This window comes from Oncorhynchus clarkii, chromosome 16, assembly GCF_045791955.1.
Source record: "Oncorhynchus clarkii lewisi isolate Uvic-CL-2024 chromosome 16, UVic_Ocla_1.0, whole genome shotgun sequence".
Lineage (NCBI taxonomy): Eukaryota > Metazoa > Chordata > Actinopteri > Salmoniformes > Salmonidae > Oncorhynchus > Oncorhynchus clarkii.
In genome coordinates, this window is record NC_092162.1 from 11,499,304 (window position 1) to 11,515,062 (window position 15,759).

The window sequence follows — 15,759 nt, forward strand, 5'->3', positions numbered from 1 at the left end:
ATAAAATTTAAAAAAAAACTGTTGCACCTACAAACTTAAGTCCAAATCTAAAGGTCACTTTATGGATGCTGTAGCCTTGTTAAAAATCCGACGTTTAGAATTTGAGAAAAACTATTTGACGACCCTAATGCTAGCGACCCTGTAAAAAAACAAAATAGTTATCGGTAACGGTGGGACAGATCATTACGAGAGGTGTGTTGCATACCTCCAATTAAATTCATTTGTGAATTTTCAGCGACATGTGTGTCATTGGCTTAGATATGACGGTAGGAAAATGTGAATTCAACACGGAGCTTCAACCGGCGCGACTATAATTAATCTCTCTCTACATACATTCAGTCAGACGGCCCTCGTAGAAGTCCTTTGTGCTTAATAAATCATCAGTAATTGGATCAGAGTATCAAAGCCAATAACTATTTCCTAAACGCTGCTTTACTCACCTGTTCAGGCTCTGGGCCAACCCATCGGTTTCTGGGACCAATCAGAACGGTTTGAATGTGTTCACATTCGAGAAGTCTTCAGGGAGGAGATCAAATCCAGCCTCACAGTGGAAAATAAACATTAGTGGGCCTGGTGTTTGGCAGGAGCAATGTGGATGAGTACCCACTCAATTAAAAACACAAACACCCATCACACACCCAAAAGCATAAACACTCACCTATTAACACAAAACTATAAGATTATAAATAGATAATATGTCCCAAATAAGTCCTCTTCTGTGTGTATGTTTGGGTAAATTGAACTGGGCAGATTTTTTTAAACAGTTTACTCTAATTAAATAATTATCCAGTAATATGGTGACATCACATTAACAAGGTTGTTTTTAATGACTGTGTGGACAAAAACACAAACAGCTGGAGGAACACACTCAAATAGACAGGACAAACTGAGGAGAGAGAGAGGACAGGACAAACTGAGGAAAGAGAGGGGACAGGAGAAACTGAGGAAAGAGAGAGGACAGGAGAAACTGAGGAAAGAGAGAGGACAGGAGAAACTGAGGAAAGAGAGAGGACAGGAGAAACTGAGGAAAGAGAGAGGACAGGAGAAACTGAGGAAAGAGAGAGGACAGGAGAAACTGAGGAAAGAGAGAGGACAGGAGAAACTGAGGAAAGAGAGAGGACAGGAGAAACTGAGGAAAGAGAGAGGACAGGAGAAACTGAGGAAACAGAGGACAGGAGAAAAAGGAAAGGGACGAGGGAAGGAGGGAGTTGTGAGTCATGTTTACTGTTTAATATATACCCAGAGGGTGGCGCTATATATATATATATATATATATATCCATCTATCTCTACTTCACTTGCTTTGGCAATGTAAACAAGCTTTTCCCATGCTAATAAAGCCCTCAAATAGAATTTAATTGAAAACAAGGAGGGTCGGAAGAAAAATGGACAGAGATAGGAAGAGGAGGAAGGGACAGAGGGCACAGGAGTAAGGTAGGAGGGAGGCAGCAGTAGGGGAGGGGCATGGCGTGTCTTTGTGCGGATAATAATCTGCTCTAATCCAGAGCGTGTTAACCCATCTGAGCAGTCAAAGCAGATTATCCCTCTAACAATGGCCTGACCTCATCTGCTAAATGACTCCACTAGAAATCATATGCTGTCACACACACACACACACTTTTACTATCTATATGCAGAATCGTCCACAAAACAAAAGAATCGCAGGACAATGTCCAGTCACACCTCTGCCCTAGGAGAGGCGCTGGTGTGTGTTACCTTGAGGTACAGATTAATAAAAAATAAATATTTTCTAACTGAAGATCCTCTGACCCCGGGAGATAGAGTAACCCATCACAAAATTAAACAACTCCCCCACAAAAACACACAAACGGCCCATAATCCCCTAATCCAGCTCAGATTAAGAACACCTTAAAGATGTGATTTCAATTGGAGATTATGGTGAAATGATGATTGAGAAACAGAGGGTATTGGGGGGGGGGTCTGCAGTTTGATTCTCCCTGAAGTGTACACTCCATTCATTGTCCCTCCATGAGGAGGCATGAGTGTCCACTTCCAGAAAAATAAGTGAATAATAAATAGGGTAAGGCATACACACTACCCAGAGACTGTGGCCACTGGTCCTTGGCAGGTATTTTATTTCATATATAGACGCTTTCTGTAATCAAATGTGAGTGCAACCAAACAGCAAAAACAAAACATTACCGATGTAGTCCGAACCAGGAACAACACTGGGGACTCTACCTGGGTTAAAAGGTACATGCCACAGTCTGACGTCCTCATACAGTGAGGGCAGCACTCTGCTTTAAAGAAAACAGCAACAGATTATTAAGTGTCCGTTTTGGCAGATTTTAATTGTGTAACCAGGAAGTTGCCCTGCAGTGTATGGTTATGTCACATTGCGGGGTGCACCTTTAAAACTAGAAGCCTGGGGGCCAACTGAGTCTACCAGAGGGTATGTCGTCACAAAGCAGGATCAAATTTTTAGGTAAAGTTCCTAAATATTCTCAAAATCCATATTTCCTAGTTTTAAAAAAGCGACATTTGAATTCAGCTTCTGTAATAATTTGTGAAATAAAACGGCTACGTGACTGTTGATCAAAGTGACTAGGTTAACCATTGATCCTGCTTCGATCAGGGGGCAGGGCTGGGAGGTGGTGAGAGAGCGGGATCTAGGAGAGGTCTGTTTTAGACATTGTAGGTCCAACAGTGACACCCTAAACCCTACTCCCTCCCTCCCTCAGTCCAGCCAGTGACATCACACAGGATGAGCTCTTCACACAAAACCCACCCCCTCAGAATCCACCATTGTGAGCCCATTCCCACCCGAGAGAAGAGAGATTTATAGTCCTCTGCTGAATCCCAAACCAGTCCCATGCGTCTACCAACTCACTGAGGTCCCTCCATTGTCACACTTGCTGACAAAACAGAGGCTGATTTTCCGCACAACGAAGTGATCAATGAACCCCAACTTTGGGACACACATGACTTGCATGATGCAATTCACGTTCATAAATTAAATGTGCATGAAATCCTAATTGAGAAACGTCCCATTGTTTCAATATAGTGTAAATCGTAGTAAATTGAACATTTCATTTGGAAGGAATTATAATTCATTACGTCAGAACAAATGTGTGTGACAAATTGTGAAAATACGTGCCTAATTATGAAATTACACAAACTCCAAAACATGTTGTGTTGGGTGTCGGTATACTAGTTTTCTGTGAAGTATCAAGGTGTAACAGAGGGTCGAATTAGCCCCTAATCCCACAATATTTTCACTCCCTCAGCTTTGGGAATCTAGGGCCGAGGGGGAAGGAACTGGTTTTGGATTCAGCACTCCACTTTCTCCTCCTTCCTTTATCTGACAGCAAACAAGAGGAAAAGAACATCACAAATCTCCATCCATCAGCAGGAGCCAATCAGAGGCAGTCAGGTGGGATCAGTTTTAACCAATAACTGTCCAGTAGCGGTGGCGTTTTGCAGAGGGGGTCATGAGGGGTTGGATAACCATCAACATGTAGCACGTGGACCTTCCTCTGAGTGTGTGTGTGTGTGTGTGTGTGTGTGTGTGTAGGTGGTACATGCATGTGCAGGGTGTGGTGTGTAAGGTTGAAGGATGTGTGTGTGTTCGGGTCCAAGACAAGAGCCAGATTGAACCAGTCTGGTTCCTGGTCCCCCACCTCAAAGCTTTCTTTCACACACACAAACAAATACACCTCAGGTCCTCATGTCCGTGTGTAGTCGGGTGATCAATGTCAACAACATCAAAAAAATAAAATAAAACACCAGAAAACCTGGAAGGTAAAAATCATCTTCTACCATCCTGACGTTTCATCAGTCCTTAAAACCGCAACACCTCCAAAAACACACTCCTCCCAGGTAACAGCAGAGCGTGTGTGTGTGGGTTCGTCCTCACACACATGCACGTCGTCCACTGGGCGTGTGGAGGAGGCAACTCCCCCTCTGGGTGGCTAGACCAATCACAGGAGGAGACCGGGGTCGCCGTTACCACGACTACCAGTGGTCCTCCAGATCACACTGAGAGAAAGAGAGAGGACAGAGAGAAGGTGTTTATGAGGTGGCATAGGAAATACAATATAAATCTGATGTTATTTACGTACTGATGTTGAGAAGTGTGTGTGGATCCCAGGCTAAGAATGTGAGGGGTCGATATGTGGGATGAGTCCATCTTGGACTCTGACGGTGGACTACTGAAAGGCCGGCTGTGTCTCAATTCTTATACTAGGCTACATCCCATTTAATAGGATTTGTGTCAGGAATATAACATTTGTACTGAGTATGCTAGAAATGCCAGGATGCCTATGTAATAGGAATTCACTGTACACTATTCAGCACGTGAAGAGCCATTTCAGACCCACAATGGAATGTTTACAGGAAAAAGTGTTTCTATACCAGAACAGAAAGACTGTCAGACACCGACCAAATCTGACAGACAAGAGACAAACCAAATCAGATACAGATCTTAGTATGATTATTAAATCAAATCACTTTTATTATTTTATTTGTTCACAAATCGCTGTATGGAACAGATTCAGCACCCCCCATAGCCTTTTTACAAGTGAGAACCGGCAAAATGTCTTCAGTTCTCTCGATTTTAGTTGGTTTACTGTTGTTGTGAGGACTTCTGGTACTCGGACGTATAGTAAAACGCGCATACACACAAACCATCATTTTGTGCCGTGTATTTATCTCAGAATATGGCACTTAGTATATGAGGGCAACAACTCAGTATTTAGAAATACAACAATGATAGGGGACAAAGCTTTTGAAAAGCAAGTATTTCAAAAAAACTTCTGTATTTTAAACTTTGCATTCTTTTAGAACATTGTATTTTTCCTGAATTTTGAAGTAGAACAGGACCTTAAAGTACTGAAGTGGACACACACACACACACACATTCTAGCAAACACACACACTGGCACGCACAGACTCTCTCTCACGCATGGCCGACCAGACAGGCAGGCAAGACAGACACAGACAGGTGGTTTATGGGAACTTGTGCTTTTATAACGCCAGTCCAGTAGAGGAGAGAACTCCTCTCACTCAGTCGGGTAGAGGTCCATACATGATCGGCCCCTAGACTTAGACCACTCATCTTTCCATCTGTCCCCTTATGGTGTCTGAGAGCGTGGACGGGGGGAGGGGGCCTGGTTGGACAAACTTTTTCGGAGCCACCGGAGGATCTGGTTGGTTGATGTCTGCCAGAGCTGCTAGAGGGGCCATGTCTTTGGTCCTCTCTGCGTCGGGGTGGGGGGGTTCTGGTGTCTCGACGACGGCGGTGAAGGTGGGGGAGAGAGAGGGGGAGTCAGGGAGGTCATCTGCAATAAATGAGGAGGATTCCTCACGTATGGGCTGTATTTTCCCCAGGCAGACGGTAGACAGCGAGAGCTTTACTCCAGCACTGAGCGATACTGCCCCCGGTGGTGCAGGTGGAAATGACGCACACTTACGCACGCACACAAACGCTTCTCACGCCATACTAGCCCTACCCCTGTGGCCAGCTACCCGTAGTGACATCGTCTTTGTCCAGTGAGGAGAGGAGAAGCCACCAGTGCCTTCCAATCCCCCACTACGAGTCCCAATTCCCAAAACACAGACACAGTAAAGACAGTCTAGACTACGCCATATAGCTAGTTCCTGTTCTTAAGACGTCCTGGACTTTAGTGGGATTTTCTAAAAGGTTGGGACATGGCAGGAACATCAGGGAGCAGTTTTCATGTCATGTGAAAAAGTCTCGACTCTGGATCAAGTACTCCATTTTGATCACGCTTGGTAATCGAAGGTCCTCGAAGCCCATTCACACCCCGGCCCAGAGGGTGGCGCTGTTGTGACTGGGCTGGAGTGGATCATTGTGGAAGTGGGAGGTCAGCGGTCAAAGGAGAGTTACTCACCCCTTCCTCTTCTCTGTGTGGGTTCAGCCTGCTGTACACCGCCTCGATCACACTGCGCCTGAATACACACAGAGATTATACATTATAGTTTGTGTGCATTAGTGAAGATTGATCTGAAAAGAAAATGGACAATGAAGTACATTTCTTCAGTGTGAGTGTGTGTTCATAGTATTTACTTGCTGGCCAGGCCTCCTCCAGGAGGTAGGTTGGGGATGTTCTCAGAGGCGATGTACCTCAGAACAGACACAAGGTCAGGAACCCCCTCTTCTCCACAGCCACCCAGCAAGTCTATGGACAGACACAGGGTTAAAGTGGAAACAGAAAGATGGACGGCTGGGTGCCTTTGAACAGATTCTACATGTTGAATCGGCGCAAACAGCCATTGCTCGTGGCTCGCTAAAACACACTGCAGCGACAGCTAGCGATAGGGCGGCTGGCTAAAACACACTGCAGCGACAGCTAGCGATAGGGCGGCTGGCTAAAACACACTGCAGCGACAGCTAGCGATAGGGCGGCTGGCTAAAACACACTGCAGCGACAGCTAGCGATAGGGCGGCTGGCTAAAACACACTGCAGCGACAGCTAGCGATAGGGCGGCTGGCTAAAACACACTGCAGCGACAGCTAGCGATAGGGCGGCTGGCTAAAACACACTGCAGAGACCGCTAGCGATAGGGCGGCTGGCTAAAACACACTGCAGAGACAGCTAGCGATAGGGCGGCTGGCTAAAACACACTGCAGAGACCGCTAGCGATAGGGCGGCTGGCTAAAACACACTGCAGAGACAGCTAGCGATAGGGCGGCTGGCTAAAACACACTGCAGAGACCGCTAGCGATAGGGCGGCTGGCTAAAACACACTGCAGAGACCGCTAGCGATAGGGCGGCTGGCTAAAACACACTGCAGAGACAGCTAGCGATAGGGCGGCTCACTAAAACACACTGCAGAGACAGCTAGCGATAGGGCGGCTCACTAAAACACACTGCAGAGACCGCTAGCGATAGGGCGGCTCACTAAAACACACTGCAGAGACAGCTAGCGATAGGGCGGCTCACTAAAACACACTGCAGAGACAGGGCGGCCACTCTGCTTTTAGCTGTTCTTCGGTGCAGTGTGTCCAAGCTCTCAGAGAGGATGTGCGTGTTCTCACCCTCTACACGAGTCTCCAGGTATTTGTCCAGTTCCTCCTCTTTCTTCAGCGCTTGTTCAGACACCTTGGGAGCTCCCGGTAAAGTCACCAACACCACACTCATGTTATCCCTACTGCCCTGGACACACACACACACAAAGAGTTGGAACGTCAAATAAAATCTTATAGGTCACGTGCTGATCGTACTGTGAAACGCTTATTTACAAGCCCTTAACCAACAATGCAGAAAATAAAAATAAGAATTTAGAAAATATTTACTAAGTAAAAAAGTAAGAATAAAATAACGAGGCTATATACAGGGGGTACTGAGTCAACGTGCGGGGGTACGTACTGGTTAGTCTAGCTAATTGAGGTAATATGTACAATCAAAGTCGGAAGTTTACATACACTTAGGTTAGAGTCATTACACCTTGTTTTTCAACCACTCCACAAATGTCTTATTGACAAACTATAGTTTTGGAAAGTCTGTTAGGACATCTACACGTTTGAGATCTACTTGACACAAATAATTTGTCCAACAATTGTTTACAAACACACTCTGCAGTGTGTTTTTCACTCATAATTCACTGCATCACAATTCCAGTGGGTCAGAAGATTACATACACTATGTTGACTGTGCCTTTACACAGCTTTGAAAATTACAGAAAATGTCATGGCTTTAGAAGCTTCTGATTGGCTCAAATGATGTCAATTAGCCTATTGGAGGTGTACCTGTGGATGTATTTCAAGACCTACTTTTAAACTCAGTGGTTCTTTGCTTGACATCAGTGGGAAAATCAAAAGATATCAGCCAAGACCTCAGAAAAAAATATTGTAGACCTCCACAAGTCTGGTTCATCCTTGGGAGCAATTTCCAAACGCCTGAAGGTGCCACGTTCATCTGTACAAACTACAGTAAGCAAGTATAAACACCAAGGGACCACGCATCCATCATAGCGCTCAGGAAGGAGACGCGTTCTGTCTCCTACAGATTAACGTACTTGTGTGAAAAGTGCAAATCAATCCCAGAACAACAGCAAAGGACCTTGTGAAGATGCTGGAGGAAACAGGTACAAAGGTATCTATATCCACAGTAAAACAAGTCCTATACCGACATAACCTGAAAGGCCGCTCAGAAAGGAAGAAGCCACTGCTTCAAAACCACCATAAAAAGCCGGACCACGGTTTGCAACTGCACATGGGGACAAAGATCGTAGTTTTTGGAGAAATGTCCTCTGGTCTGATGAAAGAAAAATAGAAGTGTTTGGCCATAATGACCATCGTTATGTTTGGAGGAAAAAGGGGGAGGCTTTCAAGCCGAAGAACACCACCCCAAATGTGAAGCACAGGGGTGGCAGCATCATGTTGTGGGGGTGCTTTGCTGCAGAAGGGACTGGTGCACTTTACAAAATAGATGGCATCATGAGGCAGGAAACTTGTGTGGATATATTGAAGCAACATCTCAAGACATCAGTCAGCAAGTTGAAGCTTGGTCACAAATGGGTCTTCCATATGGACAATGACCCCAAGCATACTTCCAAAGTTGTGGCAAAATGGTTTAAGGACAACAAAGTCAAGGTATTGGAGTGGCCATCACAAAGCCCTGATTTCAATCCTATAGAACATTTGTGGGCAGGACTGAAAAAGTGTGTGCGAGCAAGGAGGCATACAAACCTGACTCCGTTACACCAGCTCTGTCAGGAGGAATGGGCCAAAATCCACCCAACCTATTGTGGGAAGCTTGTGGAAGGCTACCATAAAACAATTGACTCAAGTAAAAAAAAAAATACAGCAATGCTACCAAATGTGTGTAAACTTCTGACCCACTGGGAATGTTATGAAAGAAATAAAAGCTGAAATAAATCTACTGTTATTCTATAATTATTTCATATTTTAAAAATAAAAGTTGTGATCCTAATTGACCTAAGATAGTAATAATTTACTAGGATTAAATGTCAGGAATTGTGAAAAACTGAGTTTAAATGTATTTGGCTAAGGTGTATGTAAACGTCCGACTTCAACTGTACATGCACAGTGCCTTGCGAAAGTATTCGGCCCCCTTGAACTTTGCGACCTTTTGCCACATTTCAGGCTTCAAACATAAAGATATAAAACTGTATTTTTTTGTGAAGAATCAACAACAAGTGGGACACAATCATGAAGTGGAACGACATTTATTGGATATTTCAAACTTTTTTAACAAATCAAAATCTGAAAAATTGGGCGTGAGAAGAAATCCAAACAGGAAGTGCGAAATCTGAGGTTGGTATATTTTCAACCCATTCCCTATTGAAATCACATTGGGATATGAATGAAGATTCACTTCCTAGGGCTTCCACTAGATGTCAGCTGTCTATAGAAACTTGAATGAGGCATCTACTGTGTTGTGGGACTGAATAAGAGGGGAATGAGTCAGCTTACTGGCAGAGAGCAAGGTCCTGGTCATGCGCATACCACATGTTATCTTCCTGCGTTCTGTTCCTCCTCAAGACACAAGGGAATTCTCCGGTTGGAACTTTATTGAAGATTTATGATAAAAACATCCTAATGATTGATTCTGTACTTAGTTTGAAATGTTTCGACCTGTAATATAACTTTTTGTAGATTTTGTCCGAAGAAATGGTCGACCAGCACCAGCGTTTGGATAGGTGTACCAAACGCGCTAAAAAAGGTAGCTAATTGGACATAAATAACGGACATTATCGAACAAATCAAGCATTTATTGTGGACCTGGGATTCCTGGGAGTCCATTCTGACAAAGATCATCAAAGGGAATATTTATCATGTAATTTCTGGTTTATGTTGACTCCAATGGCGATTTTATTATATTTCTGAGCACCGTCTCAGATCGCATGGTTTGCTTTTTCCGTAAAAAATTGAAATCTGACACAGCGGTTGCATTAACCTCTTGAAACTAGGGGGCACTATTTTTATTTTGGGAAAAATAATGTTTCCAAAGTAAACCGCCTATTTCTCAGGACCAGATGCTAGAATATGCATATAATTGACAGCTTAGGATAGAAAACACTAAAGTTTCCAAACTGTAAAAATATTGTCTGTGAGTATAACTGATATTGCAGGCAAAATCCAGAGAAAAATCCAATCAGGAAGTGACTCTTATTTTGAAACCCCCGTCTTTCTATGCATACCTATTGCCCATTGAAAGGGATATCAACCAGATTCCTTTTTCTATGGCTTCCCTAAGGTGTCTACAGCCTTTAGACGTAGTTTCAGGCCTTTATTTTGAAGAATGAGCGTAAACGACTACATTGCGTCAGTGGCCAGCTGAGGGCTCTTAGAGTGATTCTTGCATAAAAGACAGAGGTAGTCATTTTTCCTCTCACTCCTACTGAAAAGCCAATCGTCCCGGTTGATATATTATCGAATAGATATTTGAAAAACATGAATATGAATATTTTCAAATATTTTTTGACCTATGCTATTTAGTGTAGTTGATGACAATTCTCCTGGATCCAGGATGGGTAGTTCCAAGAGGTTAACGGACTTGTCTAGTTAAATAAAGGTAAAGTAAATATTCCAGTCTATGCTAGCAAGACTCCTGTAGCTTAGCATCTGCGTCATCTGACCACTTTCGTATTGAGCGAGTTACTGGTATTTCCTGATTCAGTGTTTTGTTTGTAAGCAGGAGGATAGACTTATGGTCATTTGCCAAATGGAGGGCGAGGGAGAGCTTTGTATGCATCTCTGTGTGTGGAGTAAAGGTGGTCTACAGATTTTTAATCCTGTAGTTGCACATGCTACATGCTGGCAGAAATGAGGTAAAACAGATTGAAGTTTTCCTGCATTAAAGTCCCCGGCCACAAGGAGCGCCGCCTCTGGATGAGCATTTTCTTGTTTGCTTATGGCCTAACACAGCTCGTTGAGTGCGGTCTTAGTGCCAGCATCGCTTTGTGGTGGTAAATAGACAGCCACGAAAAATATAGATAAACTCTCCTGGTAAATAGTGTAGTCTACAGCTTATCATGAGGTACTCTACCTCAGGCAAGCAAAACCTCAAATATGAGATTTCACGCACCAGCTAGCCTGTCTTGCCAATGCACGGAAAACCCAGCCAACTGTATATTATCCAAGTCGTCGTTCAGCCACGACTCGGTGAAATATAAGAGATTACAATTTTGGTTGGATAATCTCGAACGGAGCTCATCCAGTTTATTCTCCAATGATTGCATGTTGGCCTATATGATGGAAGAGGCGGGTTACCCACTCGCCAAACAAATTCTCACAAGGTACCCGGATCTGTATCAGTGCTCTCTCTTCATGCGAATGACGGGGATTTGGGCCTGGTCCAGCTGCAGTAGTAAATCCTTTGCGTCTGACTCACTAAAGAAAAACTCTTTGTCCAGTTCGAGGTGAGTAATCGCTGTTCTGATATCCAGATGCAGAAACATTGTGTGATGTGTACCTTGTGCAGGCAGGTGTCCACGACAGCGTTGCAGACTCTCTCCAGGTCGTCAAACACCTGTAGCCGGGACCTGACGAACTCGCACAGCTCCTCGTTAGACATCACATCCCAGATCCCATCGCACGCCAGCACCACAAACTCATCCCCCTCAGCAGCACGCTCCAACACACACACCTGGGGGAGGAACACACACCTCAGCCTGAGAGATCACACACACACACACACACACACACCTCAACAAGGACAAAGAACTATTAGCTGTTCCAATCAACATGCTACAGTAATAAAGGCTTTTTAAAAACACACCTCTGGCTCTGGGCTGACCAGCTGTTCTGTGGGACCCTTCCCATCCACACACTTGTAGTCATAATCCCCCAGGGCTCTGGACACAGCCAGGGAACCATTCACCCTCTGGATCATCACTGACCCCCCTGCATTCTGGATACGCTCCTTCTCTCTGGGGTTACACGGCTTGTGGTCCTAAAGGGGGGGTCATATGTGCATCCCAAATAACTACTCATTACATGATCAAGATTAGAGATTCTGCACCTCACCTAGCTCAAACAGATCCCCTAAAAATACATGATTAATGTCACTATCGCTCAGTTCCTTCATCAATCCCACCCTCTCCTCTTACTCACCCTCAGTATTATACTCGTGTAGAAAATCCCCCCTTCCACCCACTCTCCCTTTGAGTGTGTGTATCCCAGTATGTATGTATCCCAGTATGTATCTATGCATGCATCCCAGTATGTATAGATATATTGTATAGTATTAGACCATTATAAATCTAGTGCAGGGTTCCCCAACCCTGTTTCCGGAGAGCTACTCTCCTGTAGGTTCACTCCAACCCCAGTTGTAACTAACCTGGTTAGGCACATCAACCAGCTAACTATTAGAGTCAGGTGCTCTAGATTAGAGTTTGAGTGATAACCTACAGGACGGTTGCTATCCAGGAATAGGGTTGGAGAGTCCTGGTCTAGTGCGTAGTATTGTACCTGTGTGGAGAATCCAACTCGCCCTTCTCGGCTCAGCACGGCCCGGGAGTCGCCACAGTTTATGAAGTAGAGGTGGGAGGGGCTTAGCAGCACACCCACTGCCGTGGAGCCGCTGCGATCCAACCCATGCCGCAGGTCCGAGAAGTTGCGCATGTACTCGTCGATCCTCAGGAAGCCGGCGCGGATCCCATCTTTCACGCCCTCCACTGAGCCCATACCCGGGGTGAACTCTGCCCCCCCTAACAGGATGTGCTCCAGCAGGTGGGCAGAGCAGTAGTTGGCGACGCGGGAGCCGGCGTGCCCGTCATAGACGGCGAAGAAGGACCAGTCGTTGAGGCCTTGGGGAAGGCCCACCATGGCAGTGTGGGCATCCTCCATCTCCACCCGCCAGCCCTGCATGCTACTCAGGCCATAGTGCAGCCCGTTGCCCTGGCCATGGGCCGTGTGCTTCTCGGTCTTAGGCTTGTCCAGGAACGCCCCCATACCTACACACTGCTGACAGACAGTACATAAGGTACATAATCAACATTGACATATTAACGTATGACTATGTTACCTTTAGGAAGTCTAGACACTTCTTTTATGTTCATGAGGTACAGGTTTTAGACAAACTTTTCCCACCGGTGCCACCATTTCCACCATTTCCACTGGTGCTACCATTTCCACTTGTGCAACAGCAACTTTTTCCAGTTGACTGCCCCAGCACAAGGTTTGGACACACCAATTTATAATTAAAGGTCCTATCAAATCTATTTTATTCTCTTCCCGAGTCCATTCTTCCCCCCAAGAATGATGTTTCCCCAGTTTTTCACTAAAATATCTCTTTTTTAATTAAATCACACTTTATTAGAAAAACAACCAAATTGGATGTTCTAAATCCGCAACAAAGCTTAAAACACACCCAGAGACCACTTTTGAGGTCTGGGAATTGTGGGTGTAGTTATCCTTTAATGCAACTGTGCACCAGCCAGAGACAGTTGTTTGGTTAGCGATGTTTCGGGGGTGCTCATATTGCAGAGTTTGCAAAACAAATGGCCACTGGATTGATACAAATAATATATAATTCTGCCAGGTAGTCATAGGCTACTTTGCAGTTAACATCTAATTGAGAAGGTTTATGGGAAATCATTTCAGTCTACCAGAAGACTGTTTTCATTAGCATCATCGCTAACGGCTAAACACAGACGGCACATGAATACCCCGTTTCAGAAAGTTACATGAAAATACAAATCACTGATGCATTATGATTACCTTGGGCTAATTAATGCATTTAGTTGATATCCTACTAATAAGTTTAATAAAAAAATATTGTTGAATTCCGTTTTAATGTCCGAAATCCATGATTCCGTCTGCGTTGTCCTGTGGCGATAATGACCTGACCTGTGTGGTTTATACAATCAATTTGACTTTGTTCCTAATAACAGTAATCATTTATTTGAACAGTAAAATCTATTGATACTTTGCGTAAATCAAGATGTAGCCTAGGCCTACTCACAATGCAGGTGAATAGGCTGATTTCATGGGGCTACAGACAAAAAAAATCCCTTTCATTTGTGACTTATTTTATTGTTGTGATCAACATACGCATAGAAGAAGCAATGTCTTCTTTTGTACACAGTGAGAGAGAGAGAGAAGAGACGCGAGGGAGACTTAAGGCGTCCGCGTGCTTCCCAGCCAAAACAGTTCGGTGGAGTTCGTGGATATATTATGACGTTTTGGACTTTGAGGGATATTTTTGATTGTTCGGACACACCAAAAATATTCTGGAGGCAAACCGAAGTTCTGAGGCTAAATATACGCCCCTTCGTGGGTGATTGGTCGACAGTAAGGATTATTCAATAAAGTGTGTTATCATTCAGCGAGAGACGACTCATTTTCATGCACGTTTTTTCATGGCGAAATACCACACCAAACATTTTAGTTAGATGTCAAATTGCACGACTAAAATGTCCTAAGTAAAAAAACGTAAAAACTCATGAAATCTGTCATTACCATAGATTATTTTGACGAGGTTCATACTGGCTACGGCGTCTCAAAATGTTAATATTGATTTCCCTCTGAAAAGTAATTTAGCTTAGGCTGCTATTGGGTCAATATAGGGCTGTACAATTAATCAAATTTTTATACAAATTGCGATACTGATATGTGCCATATCCATATGGCAAGAGGCCGTGATATTTTGAAGGGAGTGGCTCCTAAGCCGTCAACATATTTAATATTTCTGGGGCTCTGTATCCATGAGCACGCAAATTCTCGCAGTATTTTGTGGGAATTTGGGACTTCGTCCATTCTCATACTGAAACCAGATTAGATACATAGCTAATTAAATCAGAGTTAAATGCCCAAAAGATGATATTCGCAATGTCAGTAAGCAAAAAACAGCAATAGCCACTACAATGTCAAAACATGATTGTCATGAGTTCAAAACCATTTGCTTGATTTTGCAGACCCACGACTATGGTGTAGTCATTTGCTAGCGACGCTAACATTAGCAAGCTAGCAAGCGTTAGGTACCTAGCAAAGAGGCACTGAGTTTGAAGGTAGGCCTTGAAATACATCCACAGGTACACCTCCAACTGACTCAAATGATGTCAATTAGCCTATCAGAAGCTTCTAAAGACATGACATCATTTTCTGGAATTTTCCAAGCTGTTTAAAAGGCAGTCAACTTGGTGTATGTAAACTTCTGACCCACTGGAATTGTGATACAGTGAATTATAAGTGAAATAATCTGTCTTTAAACAATTGTTGGATAAATGACTTGTGTCTTGCAAAGTAGATGTCCTAACCGACTCGCCAACACTATAGTTTGTTAACAATACATTTGTGGAGTGGTTGAAAAACAAGTTCTAATGACTCCAACCTAAGTGTATGTAAACTTCTGACTTCAACTGAATGTGAAATACATAATAATAAACATAAGAAATATGATAAGGTTGGTAACTACATAATATACTTACACCAACCTAATACGTACAGTTCAAGTCAGAAGTTTACATACACTAAGTTGACTGTGCCTTTTATAAACAGATTGAAAATTCAAGAAAATGGTGTAATGGCTTTAGAAGCTTCTGATAGGCTAATTGACAACTTGAAGGTGTACCTGTGGATGTATTTCAAGGCCTACCTTCAAACTCAGTGCCCCTTTGCTTGACATCATGGGAAAATCAAAAGAAATCAGCCAAAACCTCAGAAAAAAAAAATAGTAGACCTCCACAAGTCTGGTTCATCCTTGGGAGCAATTTCCAAACGCTTCACAAAATAGATGGCATCATGATGCAGGAAAATTATGTGGATATATTGAAGCAACATCCCAAGACATCACTCAGGAAGTTAAAG

At 43.7% G+C, this 15,759-nt stretch overlaps 1 protein-coding gene across 2 annotated transcripts in view; it reads right to left on the reverse strand.

Annotated features, from left to right (window-relative positions):
* Window positions 1-2,072: 2,072 nt before the first annotated feature.
* The window catches only part of LOC139367962 (protein phosphatase 1B-like), a 30,087-nt gene continuing 16,400 nt past the window's right edge, over window positions 2,073-15,759 (reverse strand). Inside the window, exons 2-8 of one of the 2 annotated variants that reach the window (XM_071106387.1) lie at window positions 12,421-12,912; window positions 11,729-11,902; window positions 11,423-11,596; window positions 7,021-7,138; window positions 6,049-6,160; window positions 5,873-5,930; window positions 2,073-3,998 (exon numbers count right to left, since the gene is read on the reverse strand). In XM_071106387.1, coding sequence (XP_070962488.1) covers window positions 3,975-3,998; window positions 5,873-5,930; window positions 6,049-6,160; window positions 7,021-7,138; window positions 11,423-11,596; window positions 11,729-11,902; window positions 12,421-12,903 — 1,143 coding nt within the window. In that variant the 5' untranslated portion in view covers window positions 12,904-12,912 and the 3' untranslated portion in view covers window positions 2,073-3,974. Of the gene's footprint in view, window positions 3,999-5,872; window positions 5,931-6,048; window positions 6,161-7,020; window positions 7,139-11,422; window positions 11,597-11,728; window positions 11,903-12,420; window positions 12,916-15,759 lie in introns of both variants that reach the window. The other variant, XM_071106388.1, reaches the window with a different exon arrangement.